The sequence below is a fragment of the Oenanthe melanoleuca genome, chromosome 1, assembly GCF_029582105.1.
Source record: "Oenanthe melanoleuca isolate GR-GAL-2019-014 chromosome 1, OMel1.0, whole genome shotgun sequence".
NCBI classification, from domain to species: Eukaryota; Metazoa; Chordata; class Aves; order Passeriformes; family Muscicapidae; genus Oenanthe; species Oenanthe melanoleuca.
In genome coordinates this window covers 38,773,862-38,797,151 of record NC_079333.1, presented here as the reverse complement: position 1 = coordinate 38,797,151, position 23,290 = coordinate 38,773,862, and the positions used below count along the sequence as shown (strand labels likewise).

Below are 23,290 nucleotides of genomic sequence, written 5' to 3'. Positions count from 1 at the left end.
TAGATTCCTCTAGATTCCTCTCATACTAAAATGGAAAATATCACACTGAACCTGGAAAAATGAAAGTGCTTGTAATCCAGTTCATGCTCTTTTTAACATTCAGTCTTTTCAACAGATTTTTAAAAATGTTGTTGAATGAATAATTAATAATTTAAAAGTGTCTCTCTTTTGTATTTTTTTTTTTGTTTTTTTGTTTTTTTTTTTTTTTTTGTTTTTTTCCCCCAGAAGGAACTGTCTAGTGGCTTATTTCAATGTGTTTTGTTCATTACCAAGAAAAAACACTGATTCTTAATTTTGAAGTCCATCTTAATTTTTGGGCAGAACAAAAGTATTTAGCAGCCAAAATTATAATTAATTGCAATTGAATATAATTGATTGCCTTATTACAGTAGAAACCTGTATCTAGATTTGGTCCCAATGCTTTAATGGGAAATAGATGAGCTAAAAGGAAAACAAAGAGAAGCAAGAGTCTTACTAAACTCCTGCTTTTAGACTAAGAGATGCTGAGATGAGCAGCTCAAAATTATAGTTTTCTCATAACCAAATGTGTCCAGATTTCCCAAATCCCGATTCCATACTTAGTTCACAAGGTCTTTCTCACTCTGCTCGAATACCACATTTTTAAAGATATTTTCTACATGGATACTTTTTACATAAATTCTGAAACTTTTGTCAAATAGAGAAAAATGAAGGAAAATATGTATATTGCTACACTTTTTTTGGAGATAAAATAATAAGCTTGGCTTTAGTCCTTAAGAAATTACTTGTACCTTTGCTCAAGATACAGTTACTGTTACTTATTTATTTTAAACCTTTTTTATAATTTAAGACACAGATGTAGTTTGAAAAGCAACACTTTTTAGTTGTAGAAAAAATATGGGCAGGGGAGAGCTTGGCAGAATTTTTTTAATGTGAGACCAAAGTCATAATAACACATTCAGTTTTTTCTTCTCAGTTGCTTTCCTTTCTCCCTCTATATGCATGTATGTACTTGTGTGTATCTCTATATATGTCCTGCAGCACCTATCTGGGAAACAGGAGGGTGTTAAGTGAAAATGCTTTCACTCTGTGGAAGACCAGCCCTCAAGTTGTCACCCTCCCAGAATAACAAGGCACATCAGGAATGAAATGTACAACATGCCAGCATCTCAAAAGTGGGAGCACATTAAACTACTGGAAAACAAGGATATCCCTACTGATCTCAGCATCTTAACTGTTGTTCTAATTTCCTGTGTGTTACTAATATATGTAATTAATTATGAGACTGAATTCAGTTCTATTCACTGACATGAGGGTCATATGTGACTGCAGGACTCTGCCTGAATAGTCTCCAAATCACCACCTATAGGGCTGAAATCCTGAATGCTGTGCTATGGGACAAATGCAGATACTTTTCTGCTCCATCTTCTGTGCCACACACAGATTCCTTGTCAATATTAGTTTGAGCCTGCAATCCCAAGTCTAAATAACCTACAGTCAGTGATTACAACCTGCTTTCTCCTTTTGTTTTTCTTCATGGAAAAAGCACATTTTCTACAAAGGCTTTAGTAGACCATGCTTTCATCTGCAAATGCCCCAGATACAGCAGGTCACAATTTTTTTTTCTAGTATAAAAATAGTTTTGATAATGGGAAAAGCTGGAACTTCGTTCATACAAATTGCAAACAAAGCAGTAACCCCAACAACAGAAACCCCTGAATATAAAGCTGGTCCAAAATGGTCGACCCTTTTCCAGTGACAGAGACATTTCTTGTTATGCTGTGAAGGAATTCTAACTGAGAATAAGGGCAACTTAATGGAATGAAAGGGCTTATTAAATATAAAGCCAGTGTACAGGCTGCCACTAACAGAGTGCATTACATTGTTACCTCATAAAATCAAGTTTGCATGCATGATTAACAGGTTAAACTTTGATTCTACTCAATTTCTCTCTCTGCATGTTTCCCCATGAATAGATAATGTAATTGATGCTTTGCCCCCAGGCTTCAAATGCCCCGACTGTCTTAGTGGAATGCCAGACATGTTCAAATTCATGTTATTGGCTCTTTGCAACTTGTGGACCTGTAAAATATGCATCAAGGCCAGAACTGACAGGAATTCAGCAGCTGGCTGTAAGTTAGATGTGCCAGAAAATTGCAGTATTATCTGTTCCAGTGGAAGTAGCAATGAAAAGCAATCATGTTAACTGAATATGAGCTAAGTAACAAGATTAGAGTTTAATTAAAAAATTAAAGCATGTCAAAATTTGTTTATTATTCTGTTGGTTTCCTTATACCATCTGAATTATTATTTTCATAGGTATTTTTAGATAAAGGACTAATATAAGGTGTTGTTACTATCTTGGATAAGGAGTGATAAAATAATTGAGGTATGGGGATAAAAGAAGACTTTAGTCTCCAGTCAAATTTTCTTGTGCCATTAAACCACAGATGCAGATTTCCATTTAAGTGTAAAATAATGGAACTAGAATCACACATTTGCTGCCTCTGTGGATTGTCTACACTGCTACCACTCAGCCTGATGGGTCTCAGCTCTTATCTGAACACGAGTCACAATCACTTTCTCAGCTGGGAGATGAATATTTCTGGATTTCCAACCAGTGCAGGAGCCACCTGCCTGTTTGCACTTTTGGGCCACATCTACCATCAGTGCAAATAGCCAGGTTATCCTGTCTGGGTCATGAGTAGAAAGGTTCATGCCATGTTCTTTCTGAAATGTGATCTATCACATAAATGTTCTTTAAGAATTGACAACTATGATATTAGAACTGAGAGTTGTGCTAATAGACAATATCACTTGAAGCTTTCAGATAAAAAATATTAGTAATAGAGAGACTGTGAAAAATAATGGATCAATGGGTTCACTAAGATAGGCAATGATGTGCTAATTTGAGAATCCATATGAAAACTGTGGTAAGCCAATGAAAACTATTATGGGTTTCTTGTCTCTTTGCAATCAGAGAACTATACCAAGGGTGATAATTCCTAAAGTCAGTGAAAGGCATTTTAGAATACAGAGGCTACAGACTAAATTTCAGGAATATCTGAAGTTCAGGAAAAACTGGCTGCCTGAATGAAGCTGATCATGAAGGCTCTGACATTTCAAGAGAGCTATACATACTATGTGTAGTATGCCATTTTTTAAAGAATGATATGTGTAACAATTTTTTTTTTTTTAATTTATTTGGTTTTTCATTTTAAGCAGAATCCATTGTTCTATTATTCCAATTTAACAACTCAGTGCAGATTCTAGATTGTTTCTTGGGTTCAAGACTCTCTTCTTTCTGATGGCAATAATGGTGGATTGTTACCCAGAAATGAATACCAAGCACCAGATCAAAATTCATCACGTACTCTATGCTTTGTCTTTCCCACAGTTTTGATTTTGCTGATCAATATTATGATTTATCAATTCATTTGTACAGAGGTAAAGTTGCAAAGAATATTGAAAATGAATATGCATTAAGAAGAGTTTCCCTTGAGTTATGAGAATATGTTTTCGCAAATTGAGGTTTAGTTTGTTAAACATTGGGCAAGAAGAAGGAGGATCCTAAAAAAATGACAGCTGGATGAAATCTAGTTTCAGGGGGAATAATATTTAAGGGAATAACTTACTTTGAAATTTTGTAAGTTAAACAATATTCCTGTAATTAAAACAAACTGGCTCCCCACTACAAAGAATACCACCATAGAGCAGTGATTGCTGGACACAAAGATGTGTACCAGTGAAAAGAGATTAAGTTAAATATTATATTAAAGCAGTTTTTGTTTCTGATAGTGCTGTAAAAACCACCTTTACAACCTTTCCTTACCTGCTTCATTGGTTCTGATCACTCGTGATGGTGCACTTGGGTCTCCAGTCCCAATTTTGTTGGTTGCTACTACTCTGAACTCATACTCCACCCAAGGGTTCAGCTCCACAGCCATAGCAGACTCCATGTCACCACTTATCAGATCTGGAACTGCAGACAGCAAAGAAACATATAAGTCACTCAGAAATCTGAAGCTGGCATGCAGTATCTCAATAGAAAGCAGAATTTGTGGTACAGCAAGGTCATTAGAAATGATTGACATCAAGGATCTAATATGTCAGAAATCGCAGCTAGATTTTTGGCACTGTAGTATTCCTGAAAAGACACAGATTGAAGGATTTAGGGGAGAGCTTTCTGCTTATTCACAGATTCATCGTGGCAGGTGTCTTTGTGCTGTCCTTTCAGAGCTGTTGCTAAGTAACACAAAAGGAATAAAAAAAAAAAAGAAAAAAAATCAGTGATTTTAATTTGTTATTGTTTCCTTATGAGTTTCTGTTCCTGTAGTTGCCAGTGATTATTACTCTTATGATCAGGAGTTTTGAACAGTCTACTTGTGCTGTTTGAAAATTTTTCTCACCTGTTTTTACGGTCTGCCAGCCAAGAGAAAATGGACTGCGTGCTTGCAGGTTGTAGAGGGAGATAGGGCTGTGATTGTCTGCCCCAGGACTCCAGGAGAGTGTTGCTGTTGTGTCTGTAATTTCCTCCACTATTACAACCCCTGGGGGACCAGGAGGACCTAGAAATAAAGTGGAATAATCAAACAGACTACACCACCATCGTGGATGTGTAGCATTAATACAGGAGATGCATTCTGTAGGGACCCAGTGGTGTTCAATATCCATGAAATATGAGAGCCAAGACACACAGTGCTACATCACAGGGATACCTCATTTCCACAGCTGCTGATGGTAAACTCTGATTGTTGCTGCTCTTTAGATGCTGCGTGAGTGAACATCAATTAACTTGTCAGAGGGGCAGCAGAAGAACTAAAAATAGAAACAGATTTAAAAACACCCCCAAAACTCCATTATAAATGGTCTGAACCTAAAATTAGAGGAAAAAAGAGGAACTTTAAGTAGTATCCAGGCTGGACTGAACAGCCACAATCACCTCCTTGTGTGAGACTTGTCAGCGGGAAAGACAAATAGGAAGAAAAATGAATCACAGGAAGATGTTCTTCATGAAGAACAATAATATTACTAATACCTATAAATTTGTGAATCAAGGGTACATCACTCATCTTTTTTCTCAAATTCACTCACTCAGGAAAGCCACCTGGATCCCTGCTGGAAGTTCATTAAATGTTTGATTGAAAACCACTAAAATGAAAATAAAAATTCATACTCAAATATTTTCAAGGCTGAAAATTACTTAAGGGCATTTAAAACTCAACAAAAATCACACTAAAACTTCCTAGTCTGAAAAGTAAAGGATTTTTTTTTCCATTTAGCTGCTCTAAATGAGAATATGCTAATCACCATTTGTATAGGCCATGTGAATGCTGCAATAAGTGAGGTCTCTGGTAACAAACATGACTTTGCAAAGAAAGATGTGGCTGTATCATCCCTCTCCCATCCATAATTTTCTGATTTAATTCTTCTTGATGATTGATATGACTGGTGTTTGAAAATATTGTTCACTTACACTTGCTGAGCTAAATTGAAGGCAAGTTTGTCCTGGTTCAGGATCCTTCTCCATAGTTGTTTTTAACCAGATGTTTTGGGGAAAATATGTGACTCTGTCATGTGTAAATGCAAAGTGAACCCCTTTCTTGTGGTTTCTTGTACTTAAAAGCCCTGGAGGCTTTTTTTAAGTCTTGGAGGATCGAACTCGATACTTCCATAAAATATTCATATTATTAATATCTGTGATTTTTTAATGAAAAATAGATAATTTTTGGCATCCAAGGCCCTTCTAATTGTTTTCCATCTTCTTGGTATTGAAGGCTGATGTTTTGCTTCTGCTCCTACACAGATGGAGGACTATGAAATCAGAAATGCACTAATGGACTGTTTCTCCCAAAATGGAACTGCAGGAAGGAAATAAATCTTCATTAATAGAAAGCCATTGCTGCTAGACTTTCGAGGGAGCCCAGTGCTGTTTGAACATATCATGAGCTGTAGCAGAGTAGGACCTTTAAAAACCTCCATTCCTCTGAGGTCTGGTGAGTGGTATGGTCCCACTTGCTGAAATGTCAGAGCTCAGTACCTGCAGATGAAGGTGGCAAACACAGGAATCTGGTCCCTCCCATTGATGAGGAAGTTGCAGACAGTATTTCTGCACTACAGAGTTCAGCATTTTTATATTTTAGTGCTATTTCACGCAGTCAAATCTTTTACTGACTGAGTTTCTTAGTCCAAGAGTAGAGACAAATTTATCTGAACATCAAAGTCTAAAAACCCCCATTAATCGAAGTATTTGTATGTACTAAGATATTTTGTCATTAGCAGCTGCAAACAGCTTTATGTTTTTTCTGATATGCCTTCAACTAAAATATGATCACATGAACTGTGACAGCAGTAGGATCAGAATTTTGGAATAGTTGGACTCTATATCTTCAGAGTAACAGAAACATTGAATCCTATAAATGAGAGCATAAACTGTGTTAGCCACTTGCCTCTATTTGCTTGGCAATGATCTACAAGCAACTAATTGACAATAAAATGGTGGAAATATATGGCATTTAGAAATAATAGCAACAGGAAAGAGAAATAAATGTTTGAAATTCAGGAGATTCAGTTCAGTAAATTAGTACTGTGAATGTAGAGTGGAAGAATATTATCTTCACAACACACTGCAGCCTTCACAGGAGCTCAGGGTATGGCTCTGGGCCATAGGAAGAACAAGGAACAATGTTTTCCACTTCCATGAACATTTTCACTGCTGGGAATGTTTCCTCTTCCTTGCTCTGCCTGCTCTCCAGGCTTGGCCTTGCTGCTGTCAGTGCCTTTGATTGAGCCACAAACAATGACTGGAATAAGATGGTGCACTGGACACCTTGCAGCTCTTGGCCTTCCAGAGTCCCATTTCATTTGCAGTGGAAATGTCTTGATTTTCTTCCTTGGAGAAAACATGGCAGAAAGATGTGTTCTCTGCACTCCTGCCAAGTGTTTGCTGCTCTTTGCTGGGAAGCACCAGGTCAGATCTTTGTCTAAGAAGAGAGAGTCCTGGGGCTAATTTAATAAAATAGGGTGATTCTTCAATCTCCATCCTCTACTGTTTCAGGCTATCAGTTGATGTAGGAAAATATTAGTGAAATTTTTATTTGTAGCCATGAGGGAAAGTTTAGAGGAAAGCTGGGATTTTGATACAATCATATCCTTTCACTGGGTTGGAGCCCTAGGCCCAGAATTGTATAATGGTCCCAAGCACAAACAAAATTAAAGGGAAATATTTTAGTACATTTCCTTTATAACAATATTTCTTCCATGCACCCTGAATATTGTTTAAGAGTTTCTAGCCAGTATATTATAACAAAAGAATATGCACCCTGCTTTTATTAAAGGATGTAAAATGATATTTATGCAGACATCCCCTGCTAAATTCTCAATATATTTTGTTGTTAGAGTTCTCTCATGTTTTTCAAGTGTTTTAAATGCATTCCTAGGCATGACAATGTGTCATTATGCTTTCGGAGACGTGTGCTCTTACACAGTCTGCAGGGTGACTGCTAAAAAGCATTTCAATTTCCAACAGCAGGCATTCTTGAAAGTGGATTAATAAAGGACAAAGGCCTCAGTGATGACAAATGTATGACAGCTAGCCAGGACATGAGTGCTATGCAGATGTCACTCATTTTTGCAGAAATCTCATTAAATTTAATGCTCGGATGTAATCATTCATGGTGTCAGTCAGATGGCTAATGCAGAAAGGCTTTTCTCCCAAGGGCTGTGTTATTGCTCAGAATCTCTAAAACAATTTTTTAGCTGAGAATAGCCAATTGAGGGGAAAAAAAATGCATGGTCTGTTCAAATGCTTATCTGGAAACTAGACAGAAAATGACTGGTCATAAATGCACTATAGTGCAGTTGACCTTCCTGAAGAAGACATTTGGGGCTCTGATAGGCTCTTACACAGCTCTAGGAGCACTGGGAGCCCACTGTCAAGGATATTAGCCAGTTATCTCCTTTCAGAGCAATTCCGTAGATTGATACTTCATTTCAGGACATGCATGACTGCATTTTGGCAAATTTGTTTTATGTATCTTTTTATTGTTGGAATGATCATCCTGAGAGGTTGTTAGATTGCTTGCCACGATACAACGTTAATGTGAGAGTTCTTGAAAAACAATTACCAATAACAGTTGTAGTCATTCAGTGAGGCAGTGCCCTTTCCTGTGAATCCCAGAATGTGCACTGATTTACTTCACTGCTGCCTGACCAGGAGAATTTTTACTTTTACCAAACAGCTAAGAAACCTGATATGCAGCAGTCCACAAACACAGATTTCTTGGCCTGAAGATTTTTGCTTTTTGAATGACAAGGTGCACTGGCTTGTCATCAAGAAGATGAGAGTTTGAGAAAAAGAGGATAAGGAAGAGGCAGTAACTACAGAATAGTGGGAAAGACACATAAAACTTCTGCATTAAACAGGAGCTTGACTGTTGCAGCATAAATCCCTTTTGCTGTACCCAGCTATGACAGATGATGTGTAAGGGAGATGATGGAGAGAGATTTGGATGTATAGTAGATGTTAGGTGCACTCTGGTTTTAGTGGGTACAGCCATAGTGCCAGTCCCTCCATGGGGGGTTTCTGTAAGGTATATAAGGGCTGTGGGCAGATGGAGAGGTTATAATCCAGCCAGTGTCAGGATAGACAGGGAGGTTAGCCTTAGGATTGGAAGGTGAGAAAGAGAAGACACCGATTGACTATTTCAGCCTGAATAGTCTCAACTCATTTCAGGGATGAGGGTAAAGACAAATCCCTGGTGTCCTGCCTGAGAAGTCCTTTAGTGGTACCTATGTCATGTTGTACCTCTTTGCCCTGATGACTTTTCTGCCTTGTGCAAACATAAAAATAGTGAATTTGGATGAGGAAACCTTGAGAGCTGCTGGTTTTTGTGAGCTCAGATTCCAGACTGCAGTCCAGAACCTCTGAGCTGGATATTTGTGTAGGGATAGTCATTGACACAAATGTTTAGTTCATCTAAGGTGTGAAAGCACTAGTAGCCTAGGAATTGATCATGGTCATCACATTGCTAGCAGGTCCCAAACAGAGTAAGAGACTGGGCTTTGGAAGTGTGTCTTTCTTGGGCATGGCCTGCTGACTACATTTAGTGCTGCAGGGCATCCTTAGCCAGTTGTCCTGACTGGTCCATGCTGTTTCCTTCACTCTCTGCAGCCCTTCTGTGGGCACCAGCACTCCCAGGACTACATATGCCTCTTTTAGGCACTGAGTTAATAAACATCATCACATCTGAGCTTGAATTTAGTATTTGTTTCTAGACACTTTTTAATGATGTAAATTCACACCTATAAGTCCATGCTTGTAAAAAAGATTCTTAGAAAAAAGGATAATTTTTAAACTCTTGAAAAAAAGGCTTTTTAAAGATATGAATATATTTTCCTTTCATATAGTTAAAAATACTTATTAAAAAAAAAGAAAAAAGATCCTATTACAAGATCATATTGCTGAAAATGTTTTGGTGAAGTCTGTGACTAAAGGGCTGATTCATCTACAGTAATATACTATCTTCCAAGGTTATAAATGTGTCAGATGACACACAGGACAGGGCCAAAGTACAGACCTGGACTCTAGCCCTGATACTACCTGCTCTTATGCTGGCAGAGAGACCCTATTACAATGCCACAAACTCTGTGAAATTAAGACTTCCAACCAGTGCTTTGACACAATTAATGGATTACTGTGGGCTGGGGCAAACCCTTACAGGTGATTTGCCATGCCCATCCTGAGGGAGGGGGACTGGGAATGTAAGTGTGTGTTGGAACTCTGCTGTACCCACTGGCCTCAGGGAGCAGCTCTGTATTATGGACATTCTGTGAGTCCAAATAATGGAGCCTGTGCTCAGGGCATCTTGCTGGCCTTTGCTACAGCTCAAATGTAATTTCAAGGACCAGCAGGAATCTGCTGACCTTGTTTACGTTCCATTTAATAATGTGTTTGAAGGCCTTTAAGCCCAAGTACTTGTCTTTAAGTTTTATTGGCAATATCATAACAGAGAGGAGCAGGGTGGTCATCCTAACCAGCAGTTCCTGTGTTATATTAGTTTCAGGTCACCGGAGTTCAGAGGAAACATCACTTCTCAAAAAATAAAGCATAGGAGTGGATTTGTTGCTTAGATTGCTAGTTTTGCTAGTCTGTAAGATGAATAGCTTTAACCTTTTTATTTTATTTTTAGACCACAAAATGTGTACTCAAACCACAGGCTGCAGTCACAAAGACTTTCATCCCTTCACACTACCAGATTGTGCTCTGCTTCATTTCTACATCTCACAGCTTGCAGGTAGATCTTTGATCTCAATGCTCATGTAACTTACAGTAGGCATGGACAGTGCATTTGGTTAGCTCTCAGGGCACACTCTTAAAATACGTGCTTTATATTGTAGGAGGAAGCTGATTTTCTTCCCAGCTTCAAGGAAGCAAAGAAGCTTCCTGCCATGGGTTTGCTTTTTTTGGTTTTTCTTTTATACTAATATTTGTACTGGTCAAATTTTCTGCTTTAGAAAAAGCACATATCATTAGTTAGCACCTCAAATTCAAAACTCGAGCAAACTTGCCTGGCTGCTGCATTGCTGCACTTTCCTGGCAGAGACCTAATGGTAATCTTAGCTACACTCTCCAGGCTTAGTTGCCTTGTACTGTCAACCCTCACTATGTTTACACTGTTTGCACTGCAGAAATTCAAACATTGAGTAAGTAATTTTGGGAGTGGTAGCTTTTGCTCCTTTGCAAGTAGGTGGAGAAATTTTAAAGAAAGAAAGTCTGGGGCTGACCTCGCTGCTCCATAGACTGGCAGTGCATAATGCAGCATCCAGCATCTGTCTGAGTAGCTTGAAACCAATACAAACTTACTCTTTTGGTTATAATGAATTGTAAACAGCTTTGCAAGACTAATTTACAAGTAAAAGTTGATGGAATTAACTTGAAAACTTAATGTTTCCAAAACCAGTAATTTGCTATGACAAAAAATTTATTAAATAAGCATTAACATCCTGGAAACTTGGTAGCATTGACTAGGCACTGAAGCTTTCATGGATGTAGACCAATCTTTTTGCTTCACATTGTACTTCTAACTCAGTCATGATGCTTCTAAAGAGGAATGTCATGCATGAAATGGATAACTGTGAAAAATAACTACTCTGGTGTCTGTGGTGTCACTATTGTCTCTACCAGTTTCATATAACAATAATCACTCTATTCTAAATGTTTGAAGCACTGTCCCCATCCATATGAGATAAGAATTACAGCAGGTTTAGCACTGATCCTGTAATCTGCAAGAAACTCTGTTATTCTTGGAAACTGCTGCTGAACCAGGACTACTACTCATCTCAGTGTACATAAAAGGGATCTCCCCCTGTAATTGACTCTAGGAAGCTTCAAGATAACTTCTGTGAAAGCAAGTTAGGCTCTTGTATGGTGCTCCCAAATTCCCCTGTTTTTCTTTGCTGAACTACAGATGCTTTTCTCCAGCCAACCCTCCAAACTTGCAGAAGAATGAGCAAGGAATGTATGATAAATGTCCTTTGGTAGCTTTTTTTCCTTGCAGTTTATGGCAAAGCAGTGCTTCAAATGAGTTCATTAGAAATTGTGTGTTTTAAGAGAAAAGAGATACTTTTTGCTAAAGTAAATGCAAAATTTAGCTTCTTGCTCTTATCTATGACTTCTGATGATGTTCTTCAAAACCTCCCAGTCACTGTATAATAGAGTTAAATAAACACAAACTGTAAACAAAATACTGTAGCTTACTGGACCAATGCATAGTAGTAAGGGTCAGCCCTTTAATGCTGTCAACCTCTTTATGATAAAAGTGTTTCTTGTTCTAAACACCTTTTCAGCAAAACATATTTAAAGCATGGGATCATTTAGACATCCTTTGTAGTGAAAACATGAAAGCACAGATTGCTTCAGATTTCAAAAGCATAATGGAGAATAAGAATCTAATAAGCCCTGTCTGGAAGTCATGCTTTAAAACACAAATTAATTCACCAAGCAGGCATTGTCTCAAGAAAAGCTGGCACATTGCTGGCTACAAGCTCACCTGAGACATCTGTGAGAGGCAGGTCTCCTGGCTGGTGCTTGGGTGTTTGGTACCCATGTTTGTGATCATACCATTAGTGTCAGAACACGACATGCATATTTATCCTGTATTAGAGCCTTCTGCTTAGGTAATCACTTCTTTGTGAAAAATCAGTACAGACACAACTCAACTACTGGTGTGCCAGTGTTAAGTGGAAAACCAGCCAAGCTGTAGAATTCTGCTCTTCTGCTCCTCTGCTACTTAATATTCTCTGCAAGTTGAAGATCTGGGTGGATAAATAAAGGCTGGTAGCCAGAAAATGCACATGACTTGGGAAAACTGTTCTTGGACTGATGTCAAGGACAGGATTGACATTCATAAAAGTCAAAAATCACTTCTACCTCTTAAATGGCTCTTGACTTCATGTGCTGAGGGAAAAAACTGTTGACTGTTTAGTGAGTATCTATATTATCCTGTAAACATTCTTGTTTGTATGGCAAACAGGTACTCTGCATTTCCTTGGGTGAGCAAACAACAGAAGACATAAATGAAATGAAATCAGGTAATGACCTGGGTGTCAGGAGTGTAAGTCCATGATGGTGATTTTTGTTGTATTCATTCACTCCACTAAAACTATTTCTTTGGTCATCAGACATACATAATTTCTGTCATGGGATTGCACTTGAGGTGCCACATTTGTGCAGACCTGGTGCCAGAATAGTTACCAGCTTCTATGAAAATCTCTTTTCTCTTCTAGATGTCCTTGAGATATGCCAGTCTATATAACTTCAGCTGTTATGGGCTCTGATGACTGTCTTCCAGAAAATATTGCAGGGAATTCACCACTATTTCCATCATTGCCCCAGTGGAGGGTAGCCTGACTCAGAGGGTGGCATGCCTGTTATTTAGCTGTTATAAAGCTATTTAGCTTTTCCCTTTCCAATAAACTGTTCAGTGTATTGGCTTAAGCCATTGACAGAGGTTCACCTGAGGGAACCTCTGTTCATTTCTAGAACAGGAGTCAATTCAAAGCAAGAAAAAAAATATTTGGGTTACTGGAGATGCCCTACACTTTGCCCTACACATCAAGGTACTCATTTGCTTGATTTCTGTGCTCCTGGCTCCCCTGCCTTAGAAAGAGGCTTGCACATCTCCTGATCCCACCTAACAGCCATCTGCAGGTGGCTTTTAAGGAGAAAGTGTAATTTTGAGTCGAGGTCTGAGACAGTTAAAGAGTCATCCTACCTCATGAATGAGCACTGCTGAGCTAAGTTGAAAGTGATTGACATTGCCTCTTCTGCCTTAAACAGTTCTGGCCTTTGATCTGAATCTTCTCTCATCTTCCCCATATTCAGGGAGTAAAGGGCTCTCTGGGGACCTCCACAGAATCAATGTGTGTATCTAGAGGGATGGTGGATCTCCAATGAATAAAAGATCATGACTTTTTTTTTTTTTTAGGCACCTAGTTATAAAAACAACCTGTGATGATGGATTGCAGGGAATTTCATAGAGCTGCATTTTGGAGGGGAAATACTTTTGCAAACTAGTAGTTTACCTGAATATAAACAGATGATGCCAGGTTTGTCAGGACAGCCCACCCTTGAAGGTCACTGTTGACCAGCATGAGACTACCAAAATACTTCTCACTCACAACCCACTCCAGGAATAAAAGGCAAGACATTTAATTTGGAAAGCTAATATACTGCCTGACAGGTCCAGCCACTGGCAGAACATCTCTTCCTAACAAAACCCACATTACTGGCAGCATTACAAAAACAAATGTTAGGAACCACTAAAAAGTTCTTCTTACTTTAATATACATAGTTTAATCAGATTTTTAAAGCATTTAGAGAAGTATTTGGAAGGGGGGGTTTGAGTAGTTAGTGCTCATGGGACTTGAATCCTGATTTTGTTGAAACCTGACATAGAATATGTTTTTATATATACTTTTGAAATGTTCCTGAAAGAGATTCTCTAGGTCACAATCATTATTGAAAAAAAATATTAGATATATTTTCTCTGCAAATTATCTAAATTCAAGACTGGGGTAGTGAATTGGAAAATTTAAAATTTGAGTTTAAAAATGTGTAACACACTATAGAAAGTTGCAGAATAGAAACTTGCTGCTGTCATTATTTTGTTTTTCACACATACATGCTCACACACACACACACACACACATGTATATTTGTAGTAAATTCAGGAATCTTTTACCATTAATTACCTTCTTATTAGACTAAAAAAAAAAAAGAGATTTACTTAGCACTGTACATTCACTGCTCTTTTTGTTGTCTTTCATTGGTTATGGTTTTAGAATTTAACTTTAATTGAATAATGCAGAGCAAAGAAGAACAAGAGCAAAACCAGTAACACTCTCTGGCAAATATTCAAGGGACCTTCCAGTAGAGCAAGCAGTAAAAATGGTTTCAAAAGAGATAAATATTGCTTAAGGATACTCTATGTTTTCCCCACAATAAATGATACTGAGACATTGCATTTCCTTGAAAATACAATGGTGAATGTCTGTCTCTTAATGATCAGGATGCTCATTTCAAGCAACAGAATTCTGCAAAATTTGTTTCTGCTTCCTCCATCTGAGGAGGCTGCAGTGAGGTATAGTACTTTTCCAAGTCTCTTGTAATTAAGTTTTGACAAAAAGTCCTTTGACTTAAAAATAGTGAACCAGTTGAATGCATACTTCAGTTTAAATTTAATCAATTTGCTAGTGGCAGTAATTCTGATATTCATGAATATCTAAAGGAGGGGGAATGAGATTATTTTAATTTAATTTATTCTCTATTTCCAACTTATTTCATGTAGAAACATTGTAAGAAGAACAATTTCTCAAGAAAAAATTATAATGATTTATTAAAATACCATATGATCCCTACAATAAAAGTAATGATTAAAATGGAGTTATATGCTGGTATGATATTATCAGTATTATCACTGGCATTTTCTGCAGAGGAAAAAGGAGAGAAAAGAAGGTCAGAGCAAGGCTGTGCTGTAGATTGGCTTATATCAATACATATGAGAGTTCATAACAAAGCTTCTCTACTCAGTTTGTCTAAGATCTGTAACATTTTAAAAAAAGGATGTTCTGTAATATCCATAAAATGCAATTATTATAACTGTAAACTGTACTGGAAATAAAGAATAATATGTCTTTGGATTACAAACTTTACTGCATGAGTTTTCTTCATAGAGGATGACTTCCTTTGTCAGGTGGAATTCTTCAGAGTTAACTGAAATATTTACTGAAACATCTGTTTCTGCTGGTATCTTCTCCTAAGCAATGTCCAGTATCACTGTAAGCTAAACATAAAGAAGTTTGAAAGGTCCTGGTTTGGGATCATCAGTGTCAAATTTCACACCACTGAGTGCACTCTCAGGCTAAGACAGGGGAGAAAAAAAATTAGAGATACTGAAATGAAAATGAAGTTCCTGTAAAAGCATAAGGAGAGATAAATTAGATTCTCATAAATATTTTTGATTTTTGCGCTGTTGATATCTGTAAGGAAGTAATTTGCAATTCTACACTGAAGGTGCTTTAAACATTTTCTGCAACACAAAACAAAATTTCTTCCTCTATCCTAAAATTATCCAATTGTAGAAACAAGAAAAGGAGAAAAATTGTAAGTGAAGTATATTTTAATTCAAATTCCACTACATAGCTTTTACTTCATAGTCACATAAATTCATCCTGGTACTTCTTACAATGCCTTTTTAAAAATTTAACCTCAGACATCTTCTTCAGAGAATTTAATTTCTATAGGAAATTCAATAAACTAATTTGTATAACCAGTATTTTTAAAAATAATTTTGTAATCAGTCTATCCTAGATAATAACTAAGACCTTTTTGTCACAAAAGTTCAATTCAAAGTTGAGATTGCCTTGCCTATCCATAGAGCCTCCAGCTCTTGTCTGAGACAGAGGTAACACAAAGGGTCTTGCATAACCCAGAAGGATGAACCAGATTCCATAAGGTAGCTAAAATGGTATTACATGGTGAGTCAACTGAGTACAACCATCCCAATTGTACCATAGCTCATAGAAATCTGACAGTCTTCAAAGTGTCTTTATGGAAATATTTAATTATTACTTTCATGAAAATGTGAAGAGCCCGGCAGTCAGCCAGAAACATTCTTTATCATTTAAAACATATATTTACCCTAAAAGTTGTGGATAGGAACACATGAAGTCTAAAGACATTGTGAAATGTGGCAAAATAAATATTTTTGAAAGATTATAATACCCAAATAATTTAGATTTTTTTTTTATCTTGACTTTTTCAAATATTAATTAAATACCTAACTTGATTTATTATTTCAGAAATGTGTCATCCACAGTAAAGCTATCCAGCTGTGCTACCTAGCAGGGATCCATCTCTTTTGGTGTTGCAGGATCCACCAGTCATTATGCCAATAAGTGAAATGTAAATCCTCTACTGTAAACTAGCTGGCATCCTCAGTATGATCTGGGATCCTCCAGGAAAGGGACCCAGTGCTCTTGTGTGTAATCAGGAATGTTCAATGACAGGTGAAACAATTTCACACATTATAGATTGGGCATAAGGATGCAGTAAACAACTGGTGTTAACAATTCCATGTGTGAAAAAACTCGAATTCTTGTAATATTATAGAGCTCCTGTTTCATTGTTCATATTTATAATTTTACAAAAGGCTACATAGGTACCCTTCTTAGGAAATGAATGAATGCTCCTAAACTGCTAAAGCTGAAAGAAGGCTTGACCATAAGATGAAATACAAAGCATCATGTAAAATATCAAAAAACTCATTATACCTACCTTGCACAGGTCTGTGAAGGATAATTGTCTGCATTTTGGCTAATCTGATAAACTTTTCATGCTGTTACCTCTCTTAAAACTGTCTATTAACCTACTGTCTTTTGCTTCTCTTTGCAGTGTCTGCAGCTCAGCTTATGGCGAAACTGCTTTCAAATGGCAGGTTAATCACGAGTGGCTCCAATAACATAAAATCTGAGGGTTTACCACTGCATGGCAGAGACATCCCTGCAGCTCACCCACCGAGAAGCCCCTGGCCCAGCTGTGTGTGGTGACTGTGCTTTCAGGGGGGAACCACAGGCGTACTCACCCCTGACAAGCAGCTCCGTCTCGTCGGACACGGCGTCCGCCGCGGTCTGGACCCTGCAGCCGTATCTGCCAGCGTGCACCAGGAGGATGTTCCTGATCATTAAATCTGCAGAGGACGCTTGCTGAAACAGGGATGAAGCGCCAGTTTAAAACTCAGGAGATCTGTGCTCAAGGTAGCTCACAAGGGTGTTTTCTGTACAGTTTGAGCAACCCTTGAATGCAACTTTCCTCTTGCAAATTGTGTGTGCCCTAATATCCTCTTGTGAGGATTATCAGAACAGTGCATTTGTACAATTATTAATAGGGATTAAAGAAGAGCATTTCAGGTTTTTAATAACTTTGACTTTGCTTAAAGCACATTGCTCATATTTGCATGTTCAAAGAGAGTTATTCCAACTAGCACAAAGAAATTCATTAAGGAGATGAACAGAAATATTTCGGATGCTATCCGTGGTATTAAAAAAAGTCCTCTTAGAAATTAAGAACTTTCTTCCTCTCCCTCTTTACTGCAATGCAGTGACATTTGAAATATGTCTTGCTACTCTACTAAAATTAAGATCACTTGAAAGATAGTATTGATTGATTTTTATTCATATAGAGGAAGTTAACACTAAATATAGTTGAGAAAATATGATCAGATTCTCATCCTTCCTGATGAAATCAGTATGTATTTAAATCTGAAAAGTGCAAAATATATAGATATAAAGAGAGCACCAGCTCAAATTTTTATTTTTTAGAATTCTAGCCAACAGTCATTACAATTCCCCAAAGCTCACTTCAAGAAACATTAATTGAGTATAGGTATTTCCCTTCTCAGATTTGGTCTACATTGCTAACGAAGCAAACACTGACAGTCTTTCCTTGAACTATATGTTTCCATCCCATGCAGTGGTTCTAATTTGAGTAATTTTGATTCTGAGTGAATAGAATTGTACCCTGCATCCAAAATAAAATCTTACTAGGGGTGTAAGTGTTGATACTTCTCTAGCTGTATTGGAAATCTGTCACTGAATTCACCTAGATTCCTAGTTGCTTGTTTTTTGGCACATACTTATTCTGTGCTCATGTAGACACACTCAGATCTTTATCCCTATTCATTAGCAAGTTATGATCTCCCACTTTATAACCAGTTGTTCACGTGTGCATGACCTTGTTCTTCATAGGACTGCATTTCTTGTCTGTTCCCATCTGTTATTTTCATCGTCTCCTGTATTGGTAAGGTGTCCAATTTTGTACCATACAATCTTCATTAGCATACTTCCTTCTTTTATGCCAAGGTCATTAATGACAAGATGAAATAGGATTCATTTCAACATCCAATCTTTCATTTAGTTCTTTCTTTTTAGGCAGAAGAGTTCCTCTGCAGCACATCTTGGCGCACTTCTTCAGTCAATCTTTTCTTCATTTACATTTTTTGAACTAACTTGTCATAATATTCCATGTAGCATCAAGGCTAAATCTTTACCAAAGGATATTCAAATGCAAGAAGAAAAAAGAGAGGTAGAGACATCAAGGCTGCCTCTGAGGCCAAAGTGAATATGGGCATGATCTATAGCTTAATAATCCTGTAGATCTGAGAGTGCGATTACCGTGAGAGTGTTTTGCCTTCTGAAGTGGCCTAGATAATGATGTTGCTGAAGGGAAGATACTCAGACCAGTCAGGCCATAATGCAATTCTTATATTCTGGCTCTGGCATATGAGGTATCACAGCAGTGGAAAAGAATATCTCAGTATTCCATAGCTTGAAATGCAAAAGAAGAGCACACAGTCCTACCAGGTGTCAAATTCAGGATACAGATTTTTAAAGTTGTGTAACAGTCACACTTACTAGCTATTGAAACAGATTGCTCAAGATCATAGTGATCTTGGTACAAAGCTTTAGTTATTAAAAGGATAAGACCAGAATAAGTCCATGTTGAGGTAATTTACATCTAATGTGTATTTTGTTGTTAAGTGTGAGGAATAGTGTAATGGATAGCAATTGTATGATTTCATTGCTCAGGAGCTGTTAAAAATCTTGACTGTTACTCCAACTTCCAGAGGATTCATGAATGTGTAAATCCTAATATTCTTATTAGGAAAAATATATGTATTTCATCTGCACACCTGTGTAACTGGGCAGACAAGCAGCAACTGAAAGAATCATTGCTGTAAGTGGAGAGCAGTGCAGTACAATAGATCTCTATGAAACACTTTTATTGCAACATAACAGGATGTGCAGCCAGCATTCCTGAGCATGTGTGAGTGGATTAAACTCACAGTGTTTAATACAGAGAGGTATATGCTCAGACATGGGATTCTTGATCATAGTCAAGAAAATAAGGACACATTTTAGCTTCCCTTTAGATAAGTAGGAGATATGTTGACGAGGGACTCTGAAAAAAATACTCATTACTGCTGTTCAATGGCATTTATAAAGTGGCCTTCATTAATTTTCCAGACTCTTCCAAGTCTTGGAAAACAAATTATTTGTTGATTAGTTTAGCCTTAATGAGAGGCTCTAGGCCACCAAAAGGTCTGGGGGAGGTTAAACTGATGTTCTGGTTTTCTAAGTCTTAAGAAAATACCTGCATCTTGTCATTGTCATTTCAACTTCAACTTGAACAATTGCAATCCAGTTTTAAAAAACCTACTAAGTGGGAAAGCAGGAGAGACTCCATTAAGAAAAGTATCTAAGGTCAGAAATTTTCTTGTGTTTTTAGACTTGTGTCAGTGGAAAAAGACATGATGCTTTAGCAAAGCAGAGACACTCAGTTCCCCTTGGGGGAAGACAAAAGCTGAGTGGATATGGATGCAAACATTGTAAGAGGGTCTCTTTCACCTGGGATAACACGATTTAGGAAAGTCTGGTGTATCAGCAACCTTGTGGTTTCAATTTTATTCTAAGCTGAAGTTCATGGCATTTAAATTTCTTTGTCTAGGTCTAAATTTTGATGCTGTTAAATGTATGTTTTTAAAAGCTGCCTTTTATTTCACTGATTTTATGCTCCTTCTTGACAGGGAATAGTTGGCAAGAAGTGCTTTACTTCAAAGTAGCATTTTATTGAAAAATCCATATTCCTTGGTGTTTTCAGCATCATGTATTATCCATTTAACCAAGTATCAGTACCTTAATCTCAGTATAAATTTCTACCCTGTGAAATGTAGATTGTATTTTACTGAAGCTAAAACTTAAAAGGAAACAAAAAAAAAACCCTGATAGGTTAAACAACCAGCTTTTACTGATTTTCAGGAAAGCTACGAGTAGCCTTCACGGTCAGCATCAGCTACAGACTGCTGTACACTGTTGATCTTCACTAAGCAGCAAATAAATAATAACAGAGCTCAGAATGCTATCTATCATTACTAATGTTTCTCTCCAGGAGTACAAATTATTGTACCATTCATATTATGCTCCCAAGCATCCCATTCATCTAGTTCTGGGCAGCTCCAATGCTGAATGATGTGTCAAGCTATGGCTCTCTCTGCTTCAGTCTGGCATGTTGTGTGGGCTCATAGTCACCTCTGCAATGTATCTAATTAGTTTTACATGTAAGGTATTGCTTGAAATTTTTTGTTTTCAAAAATTGGTGGCACCTCTGCATTAACATTTGCTTTTGATGTGGAAATACTTCCCTAAATTCAAAAAGGTTCTAAGGATAATATGCATACTTAGCTCAGCAGCAATGACATAAATACATTTGTCTTTTATATGCCTTGTCCTAAGGTTGGAGGATTTGCAGAAACAAAAACAAAACAAAAAGAAGAGACAATTTTCAGAAAAATTACTGATGGGGAATTAATACTTCTTTAGCCATCTCAAATACCCACAGAGTGGAACTTGCATGTGTTTTTTTTTTCTCTTTCTATCTCATAAATCCTAAGAGGTTGTTAAGTGTGTTGGAGCCTGGACTGATACTAGTTAATTACTCAAATAATCAATCATTTAACTGCCCAGGTGCAGAAGGTGTGCACACCATCACCAGAGCTGGGTGTTGGAAAAAATTAGGGAAGGGGCTGATAAGAGGCAGATCCTGCAAGTTGGGGTCCTACTTTTTATTGTGCCAAAGTCCTTACAGCGGTGACTAGCTATGGAAATTCCCTTCCAGTGAAGTAGCAGGACGTTCAAACAGCCCAAAGGAATTCACCCCTTCTGGTGGGCCATAATTGACTCAGTTTCACTGTTATGAGAGGCAGCTGTGATGTCTTAGTCTTACAATGTGTCATAAACCATCAGACTCCTGAACTGTCCCATGATCCCTGGATTACATCAACCAGGGTACAATAATCTGCCCCAGGGGAGGTACATGCAGTGGTGACATATTTTCTGTCTCTCTGTCATTCTCTCCCTGCCTCTACCCTCTTTCCTATTTCTTTCTCTCTCCCCCTCTCTCCCTCACATTTACTGTTAAATAAAAATCCATACTAATGACTTTGACACATGGTCTCGTTTACACCTTAATTTGGGCAAAGACATCACTCTAGCTTCACTAACCAGATCTTAACAGTTGTGAGTTGCTTTGCAATAAACAACTTTTACATATGTTTCTTCCCTCAGATGAAGAGAATGAAACTTATTCTTCCAGAGAGGGTGAATTTATTGTCCTGAGCCAGTTGCTAGGAAACCTCTCTTGTTAATCTGTCCATTCATTTGCTGAGTTTTTATCTCTAAACCAAGGTGGTCCATTCAGTGTATCCAACCTTTTCTTCTGAAGACTTTGCACACGAACAATTTCTAATCTGCCTGAATTTGAAATGGAGCTCACAGTTACACCCTAGAGCACTTTCTTTACATCTAGTCAGTCTTTTGTTCCCTTCTTCCTACCTCTTCCATGAAAGAATTACACTTGGGTTGATTATTGCATAATTTATCACATATGCTCAAACTACAGAATTGTATGTGGAAAATAGATATGAAATACCATTATTTTTTCATTGTATCAAACCCAGCTTTCATTTAATCTTCTAATGCTGTTCATTTCCCACATTCATTCGCTTCTGCACTCCAACTGCAGTTCTTTGAATGTAGCTCCGATTTATCTTGGAAAGAGGGACAAAAAGCCAAAGGAGTTCATAAGACTGGGTAGTTGGTAGAGATGACTTGTTGACCCACAGCTCTCAACTTCTGCACTGCAAGGGCTTGGGGACTGCCTATTACTGTGCAGAGGACTCAGGCTGGGAACAGCCTGGACAACATGCCGTGAAAACTGTCTCTTTGCCTGGGAAGAATGTGCCTAAAATGGGTAATGAGAATATTACAAATGATCATGATTCAACAAAGGCTTAAATCAAAGGGAAGAAAAGAGTGGGCAAACACTGACTGCCACTGCAGGAAAACTTTTATGATGAAAGCCAAAGTGTAGTTTGGTTGTAGTTTCTTCACTATGACTACAGGGGTTTATCAAGGTTTGCTGCCTGTCATCTAAATCTGTTGACAGTGAGAGGTGAGAATGCTTCCCTACAAAGTGGTTTCTATAGAGAAGAGAGTGCTTGGAAAGTACTAAAAGCCTAAAAAGATTCTATTCTGTTTAAACTGAGAACAATAAAACAATGCTTGTCGAGTAAAAAGGACTGAGATTTGATCCTGAACAAGAATGACCTGGATTGTTAATGATAGCTATTTCAATATAGATGACCATTTAAAATATTTGGGTTTTTTTGCATATAACACATAGGTTAGGTGAATTCCTGACTCAGATATTATTTAATTTAGCAAAATAGCCTTTATTAATGAAATTCAGTTAGGTTAGATTGAAAAATGATTTCGCAGTTGATTTTTGCTGTATTTGAATGGCAATGGAGGTTTGTTTTTTTTAATGTGAGTTTATCTGAAGCAAACTAATTATTATATAGAATAACCTTATGGCAGTGTTATCTTTGTACCAACAACAGTAAGTGAAAACCAGCAATACAATATAGTTCTTTTAAATAATGTTGAAAATTTATATGTACTTTATAATGGATTGTTGGCTTCAAGACAAATTCTGTCCATATTGTGTTTAAGGCAATTTAAGTACCATTTCATGCAAATTCTCAGGTTTGAACTTAGCAGCTACCTCTGTCTACTGCTTATGATGATTACAAATTGCAAATATTTAATCTTCTAAGAAGCAGCAGATTTTTTGGTTGATATATTGATAATGGAAAATTATATTCTGAACTCTGTCTTTTAATCATATAAGCTATTT

At 37.4% G+C, this 23,290-nt stretch overlaps 1 protein-coding gene across 2 annotated transcripts in view; it reads right to left on the bottom strand.

Annotated features, from left to right (window-relative positions):
• The window catches only part of CNTN5 (contactin 5), a 576,470-nt gene that overhangs the window by 28,455 nt on the left and 524,725 nt on the right, over positions 1–23,290 (bottom strand). For both annotated transcript variants that reach the window (XM_056493993.1, XM_056494003.1), the window contains exons 16-18: positions 17,124–17,244; positions 4,389–4,547; positions 3,812–3,961 (exon numbers count right to left, since the gene is read on the bottom strand). In XM_056493993.1, coding sequence (XP_056349968.1) covers positions 3,812–3,961; positions 4,389–4,547; positions 17,124–17,244 — 430 coding nt within the window. The remainder of the gene's footprint in view (positions 1–3,811; positions 3,962–4,388; positions 4,548–17,123; positions 17,245–23,290) is intronic.